Source organism: Alligator sinensis, unplaced genomic scaffold, assembly GCF_000455745.1.
Source record: "Alligator sinensis unplaced genomic scaffold, ASM45574v1 scaffold239_2, whole genome shotgun sequence".
In the NCBI taxonomy this organism is placed as follows: Eukaryota; Metazoa; Chordata; order Crocodylia; family Alligatoridae; genus Alligator; species Alligator sinensis.
In genome coordinates, this window is record NW_005842279.1 from 625,608 (window position 1) to 633,108 (window position 7,501).

A 7,501-nucleotide genomic window follows, 5' to 3' on the forward strand; every position below is an offset into this window, starting at 1 on the left:
CTAACAAAGAGAATATTCCACATGAGCAGAAGTAGTATTTCTTCTAGGCCCCTGCACAGCCATTGAGTTTCACCTTCCACCTTGTGTTGCTACAGGTTGTCTTTCCCATCAAACTTTGCCTTGATAGATTTACAACTTTGCACCTTGGTTGGTTGACATAGCTATCTGAAATATCACTGTATTTCACTGGGCCATGTACAGAGATATTTGTCACTTGATTGTGTTTCCAGCAGTTCCCAGAAGAGTTTCACATTATTACATGAAGATTCTTTTAAGTTAATTGCTTTTGGTATGCTTGGGGGGAACACATATTTTGAAAGGTTTGCTGGCAAAATAAATTTTGTGATTTACAGTTACACTGGACACTACAGTCAGAACAAAAAGATTGGAGAGTTTAAAGAAACATGCTTTCTAATGCAAATTTGAAATAAATAATATTCTGAAACCAATCTATCTGTTAAATAAATATCTGTGTGCTTATTGCCATTTACTAAACAGAATTGTCTAAAATTAAAGCTTATCTGACCATCATATTTGAGAAGAAACTCCTAAGCAACAACTACAGGGGTCAGTCCTTACACCCTTTCAGATCTTCGTGCCATTTGGATTTCTAGATTTATGTCATCATTGAGTTCGTCCCTACAAGGTTGCATGTACTGTAGTCCTCTGACAGTACACCAGAAATGACACTGGTACTGCCATGCCCTTAATTTAAGAGAAAAGGCAAGAAGAAATTTGTGCGCAGGAAAGTAAACCGCCACTGGTGATCAAACAGAACTCATGCGATCCAGTCTTTCATCCATCCTTTTCCATCTGGCAGCTTTTTTTCATAGTTGTAACAGAGCATTTTGATATGGAGATAAATGCAATATAAATTTAGCATTAGACTTATTTCCAGGGATAATCAGAAAGAAGGTGGGTTAAGAAAGAGGAAGCCATTATTTCAACATAAGTCTTCAGTTCAAAAGTACATACGATACAGACAAGACATACAAAGTATTGGACAATACAAGGAATTATGCTTTGTCATTTCCTTTAAAACATCTGTTAATATTAACTACTTTTAAAAATAACTCCCGATCAGACTTTAAATGCAAGATATCAGCAGAACATATCCGGAATTATTGTATGAGTATAAAGGCCACTTGCAAAAATTACTGTGATTTTGCTAAGTGGCATTCTAGACGTTCATAACAGGCATCAGGCTGCTCATGACTTTCTGTTACTCTTAGGGATACAGAGTATGTCCTAAGGCCCATGGATTGAAGACAATATGAGAGGTAGTCAGGTCTGGATCAGGTGTGCTCTAACTCATGGGTGCAGTTTTCCAGTTTTGCAACACCGGTGCTTCATGTGGCACAGGCAGTCTCTGTGTGTGACACATGACAGATTGGGAAGGGGTCAGGCAAGACAGCAGAGCATAGGACAGGGAGCAGAAAGTGCAGCAGGAGATCAGGCAGGGAGCAAAGGAGGAGCTTGGGCAGGGAGCACAGATTAGGGAGCAGAAAGCAAAGCAGCAGATTGGGCAGAGGAAGAGGGTTGGCGTGGCACTTGGGGAGGGCATTGGGCTAATTTGTGGCAAGCCTGCACAAAAGGTGGGCACCTACTGCTCTAATTCACTCAGAGTGCTAGGAGGATTGAATGAGGAAGGAACTTGAGGGCTTTAATGTGCATTATCTTATTTTAATGTACTTGAGGGCTTTAATGCGCATTATCTTATTTTAATGTGCATTAAAGCATCACTTAAAAACCTGTGCTTTTTACTTAATGCAGATTAAAATAGGCTAATGTACATTAATCATAATTTAAAAACCGTGCTCTTTAGTCCATGCACATTAAGCCAGGCTCACGTGCATTTTCCTAGTACCTCAATGGGCTCCTATACACATGCACGGAGCCTGCTCCAATACACTGTAAATCCAGTATGTTGGAGCAGACTCAGTTAATCGAGTCTGCTGGAGCCCAGAAATTGCCAGGCTCCGGCAGCCTTCCGCCACATGTGTATCATCATGGCCACCTGTCCCTGCAGTGAAAAAACGGCAGTAGGGCGCTTTGAAATAAAACACATTTGATGAGCTTTAGTTCAAAGCACCCCTCTGCCATTTTTTCAGTGCAGGGACGCACGGCAATGCTGATACACATGACACATGGGTGCTTTTAGTTAGCGCAGTTTACTAATTAAAGCTCCTGGTGCTCTGCCATATCTGGAGCAGGTGGAAAAATGCCCCATGTTCCTAGTATCTCACAATGAAGGTAGTAGATTTAATGCGCATTAAAGCGCCTTAATGCACGTGTAGATGCACCCTAGCAAGTGTCCGGGAGGGGCTCAGGGAGGACAGGAGGATGCAGCCCTAGGGGGTCTATTCTGAGGAGAGAAGGGGAAGGGCAGGGCAGAGAAGGGGGCAGGACACATGGAAGGAGGGGCTGGAGGAAGCCCAAGTGCAGATGAAGAGGGGAGAGCGAAGGGAGGGTGAGCCCCCAGAGAGCCCGCCGGGGCAGGCTGCGAAGGGCTCGGAGCACGCAGAGGAGCTCAAAGGGGCAGGGGCAGCGCGACAGGACTGATACCAGCCCCGCTCAGCACACTGAACAGAAGAGGGGGCGGGGCAGCAGGGCGAGACACGCCCACTTTGGGCTCGGGGGCGGAGCCGCTCCTCGGGAAAGGCTGGGGAGCGGGGCGGCCTCCGTTCGAGCGTGGAGAAATTTGCCCCTCGCCGGTGCCTGTAGGGAAGGGGGCGTGGCCTGGGCTCTTCCACGCCTCTCATTGGCGGAACGGACCGGCGGCCGCGGGAAAGCCGCGCAGTCCCCAGCGCACTCCGGCATGTTTTGCGAGCGGGCGGTAGAGCTGGTCCGGGAGCTGCGGCGCGCCACCGACGGCAGCCTGCCGCGGGGCCCCCGCCCCCCCCCCCCCCGCCCCGCCCCGCCTGTGTCGCGGGGACGTCGGCCTGCGAGCGGGAGCGGGCGGAACGGCCCTGCTGCCCCCGTAGGCGGCTCCGGCCTAGGTGGCTTCCTCGTGGTCTGTGTTGTCAGGGTTGGCAGTAGTGTGTAGAGCTTAGATGATGGCTGTATGGGGGGAAGGGGGGTGGATGGGGCTGACGCTGCCTCAGGCAGGGGGTTGGATGAGATGCCCTCTGGAGGTACCTTCCAGCCCTACTTCTGGGCAATTCTTTGACTCCTTCCCCAGACCTCCCATGCCAATGTCAGGGTTTCACTTCTTGTCGCTTCTCTTTTTTTACATAAAAAGAGGCAGATTGCAGCAACCTAGCATCTTTTAGAGCAGAGTCATAGAGAAGTAGGGCTGGAAGGGACATCTGGAGGTCATCTAGTCCAGCCCCCTGCCTGAAGCAGGATCAGCAAAGTCCAAACCATCCCGCTTAAACCATAATCTAAACTCTATGTAAGACTGTTGTCAGACCTGGCCCAACATAGATGTGCCACAGGTAGAACAGGGGAGCCACAGTGGCCAACATCCTGCCTCTATGAAATGTTGTCGGTGTATGAGGTCCTGGGTAGGACCACACCGCTTGCTGCAGAGGAAGGCAAAAGCCCCATAGCCCATACCACTCTGATCCTGGGGTAAAAATCCTTCCTGACCCCAAATATGGTGATCAGGCTGTTTAATTTGGCAGCTACAAGTGCATGTGGCCTGTGAGTAGTTAAATTTTATCTTGTGAGGGCTTCTCAGCGCTGCTGCTGCTAGAGATGCTGCATTGTTGTGGCTGTCCCTCCTTCCTCCACAGGCGCACTCCTTTGTCTACTGCCAAATTCTGGGTCTTCAGTCACTGTTGGCTGGATGGTGTAAACCGTCCAGCATAACAGTACAGGAAGGATGGTGCCCAAACATCTGCTTTGCCTGTTTTCTTATCAGCCTTTCAAGATTTTAATTGTTTCAGATAATACTGACTTGGGTTATGTCACTTTAAGTCACTCCAGAGTTGGAGGAGATCAGAACCCTTCTGGAACTGAAGTCTCTTGTTTATTTTTTTTAAGCATTTTATTTGAGTTTTCAGGTTAACCTGTCTGTGAAAGAGCACAGTGGATATAATCTATATGATCAAAGCTGCTTGTTATGTCAAAACATCTGCTGAAACCCTGCTTTTTGTCTTGTAGGAGGATGGAATCCGACAAGTTCTCGAGGAGATGAAAGCTTTATATGAACAGAACCAGGCTGATGTGTAAGTGCAGTTGCCTGGGTAGACGGCTGTCTACCCAGAGAAAAAAGGTGACGCATTTAACTTAGAAATGCTAAAGAAGAGCATCTTTCTTTTGTCATATGCATTAAAGGAGACCTACAGAGGTTATTTGAGTTTGTTCTTCCTTTGTGATTTTTAGATGTTTGGTTTTTTTTTTAAAGGTTCTTAAAATACAACATGCAAAAACAAAACAATATGCAAGGGGCAGGAACGATCATTCTTTACTGTCATGATGGAGCCTTCTGATGGCAACTCTGGAGTTGTAAATTAGAAACCCCTTGTTTAATTGAAGGGACCAGGAATCTAATCTTAAACAATTGGTTTAACGGGTTAACCAGGCAGTTTTGTTCAAAATAACACTTTAAAAATAGCTTGGCATGGTGTGGATTAAAATATCTCCCACTCAGTCCTGTGTATCAGTGGGAAAGCCACTTGTCTGGTCACCTGTAGAGGAGTTGCTCAGTTGTGCAAGTCCATGTAGGCATGGAAAGGAGCCTCCCCCAATACAGGAAAGAAGTAGCACCGTTCACAGAAAGATGCAGTTTTACTTGTATTTAAAATATCTCTTAAATTCAGCCAAGCCTGTGTGTCAGGTTGAAAAGCAGAGTGGTCTGTTAATTATTTGGCAGTTCTTTTTTTGTGAATGTTTTCAAAGAGATAAAAATCTCCCAATGCAGGTAAAACTAGTTTTGAGAACATACAAAACTGCAAACTGGTTGACAGGGTCAAGAGAAGCTGAGTGCTCATATTTACACACAGGTTCAAAAGTATGAGGGGGAAAAAAGAATGTGGACCAAAAGAAAAATTGCAGCAGTCTAATAAGGATGAGGACTTGCCATTTATTACCTGCTCCATATTAACTGTCTCTTGCCTCAGGGTAGGTGGAAGCAAAACTGGTACCTTAGCTCTGTTTTGGCGGGGGGGTCTAAGCTGCCCCATTTTCTCTTTCACTTGCTGCAGTGTAAGAAATGGATAGACAGTTACCACAGAACAGCTGATGTGAGTCCCTGCTCCCCCCTCCCATTTAACTTGCGGTCTTGTTTTCCTCTCCATACTTGCAGAGAGATTCTGAATTCAAACTGCATCTGCATCTTGCTTAAATATAGCTTGGAAGAGGTGAAGGGTCTAGAGAAGGAATATCTTTTTGACTAAATATGTTATCAATATAACATGACATCCTTTTTTGCCTTTAACCAGAAACGAAGCAAAATCGGGACGAGGCAACTTGATCTCGACAATCAAGTTTCGTCATTGTTCTCTCTTGCGTAATCGTCGATGCGTTATTGCCTATCTGTAAGTTTCCTAGTGGCAGGCATCGTGCACAGTAACCACCTCTGACCAGAGTATAGTCTGTATATGGAATCTCTAAGCAGCAGCAAACTGAAGAGGTGTCACTAGCATTTTTTGTTTATAGTGTCTTGGAAGTTTTTGAGGCTTGATGTTCAGAGGTATTTGAGCACCCGTGACTCCAGCTCACATCACTGGCCCCCATGCGTGTTTAAAATGGAGCATCAAGAATCAGAGGCCACTCTAAAATATTAACCTCCATATTTTTTTCACAGTTCTTAAATAACGCCCCCTCCTGAATATATTTATCTAGATGAGTATCTGAGCACGCTATCAATGAGGGTTAAAATGAGTAGAGGGATGTCTCTGCTTTCCCTTCCTCTGCCAAGGCTTTGTTTTTGTTCAAGTGTATGATTTTAGTGAGGCTGTGGAAGGAGCAACTAAGTTCTGCATTTCATTGTGAAGACCCAAAGCTAGTGTCAGTCAGAAGTGCAGTCCCCATTCTTTGTAAGGTTAGTGTTGCCTTGTCATGAAGGGAGTGCCTCTCATGTCTTGTGAACTCTTCCAGGTATGACCGGCTGCTTCGGATCCGAGCGCTTCGGTGGGAATATGGCAGCGTCTTGCCAAATGCCCTCCGATTCCACATGTCAGCAGAAGAAGTAAGCTGGCTTGGTTGTAAACTTTGACTTATGGCTAACAGACTCAAAACAGAATGGAGGTGTTCTTGGGAGGATTTGGGAGGTTGTGGAAATTATTTATTTTCTCTGCAAAATCTAAATGCTTTAAATGGCAGTCTGTGAATACATGTGCTCTCTGCTGCTCTTCAGGGCTCAACATCCAGCTGTTGAGTGCTTAGTAACTTACAGGTAGTGCTCAGCACCACTCAAGGTCCTCCAATTTCATAAAACCTGTCCTACTGTTACCAGTAGCCACAGGTAGCATGTCTCTGCATAGTAATCTTGGTTGCCTTTAACAGCAGGTGATTGTCCAACAGAGCCGTTAATGCTGTTACCATTGAATAGCCTGGGATGAATCTGAATTATATTGACTCTAGCAGGTTGGCTTTGCTTAGTTGAGTTTATACTTGCTCCTGACTTCCCCAGCCTCTTGCTGAGGAAACAAAGGGTGGACATTGAGCAGTGATAATAGATGACATCCAATTCAGCAGGGGCAGGCAGCTTTGTTCTTGTTTGTGCTATTGTATGTTTGAAGAGGGAGGAGACTCTTACTGAATGAGGCACTTTCTCTTTTGCCTTGACATATAGTCCGAAGACTTAATTTGAAACTATTTGACTAACCAGAATGGCAGGGGTTTCCTATTTGCAGGTTCTGTGCAGAGCCTGCATTGGATATCCAGTATTTTCAATGGTGTAAGTGTGCTGAATTTAGGGATTCAACATGGAATCTGGGTGGTAGATACAGGGTGCATCTGCACGTGTAAATAATCCGTGAGCAGTTTACTCTAGAGTAAACTGTCCCAGGCACGCATCTACATGTGCAGGGATGCTGGAGCAGATTTGTTGGTCCTAGCGGCAGACTGCTCGCTGCAGCCCTTCACTGGGCCCCTGCAGCAGCCAAAGGCAGCTGTAGGCTCCCCCTGGCTTCTAGCCCAGGGGCCAAGAGACCATTGTCTCCTGGCAGGGGCTGGGATATTGCTCTCTGCCTCTAAGACAGGGGTGTCCAACCTTTTTGAACGTGGGGCCGGATCACGAACTTTTTATCACCCAGTGGGCCGGCAAGCCATATTCAAAGACCTCACAGGAAGTGGTATCACATCAGGAAGTGATGTCACGTGACCTTTGACACCAGTGAAGTTGCAGGAAGTGACAATGAAATGGGTCTAAATAACCAGTTCAAAACTCTCCCTCTGTAGCATCCACCTCTGCCACTGTTTGGGACAGGATACTGAGCTAGATGGACCGTGGGGCTGACCAAGCATGGCACTTTTTATGCTCTTATGTTCTGAAGCTCTTATGTTCTTTGGCTAAGCTTCCAAACTATGGCTGAGATTTGCAAAAAGGGGT

General features: G+C 46.1%; 1 protein-coding gene across 1 annotated transcript in view; it reads left to right on the plus strand.

Annotated features, from left to right (window-relative positions):
- Window positions 1-2,764: 2,764 nt before the first annotated feature.
- Window positions 2,765-7,501, plus strand: part of GINS1 (GINS complex subunit 1) — a 9,022-nt gene continuing 4,285 nt past the window's right edge. Inside the window, exons 1-4 of the mRNA XM_025209285.1 lie at window positions 2,765-2,923; window positions 4,108-4,172; window positions 5,388-5,483; window positions 6,046-6,136. Of these exons, the coding sequence (XP_025065070.1) occupies window positions 2,819-2,923; window positions 4,108-4,172; window positions 5,388-5,483; window positions 6,046-6,136 (357 nt within the window). The 5' untranslated portion in view covers window positions 2,765-2,818. The remainder of the gene's footprint in view (window positions 2,924-4,107; window positions 4,173-5,387; window positions 5,484-6,045; window positions 6,137-7,501) is intronic.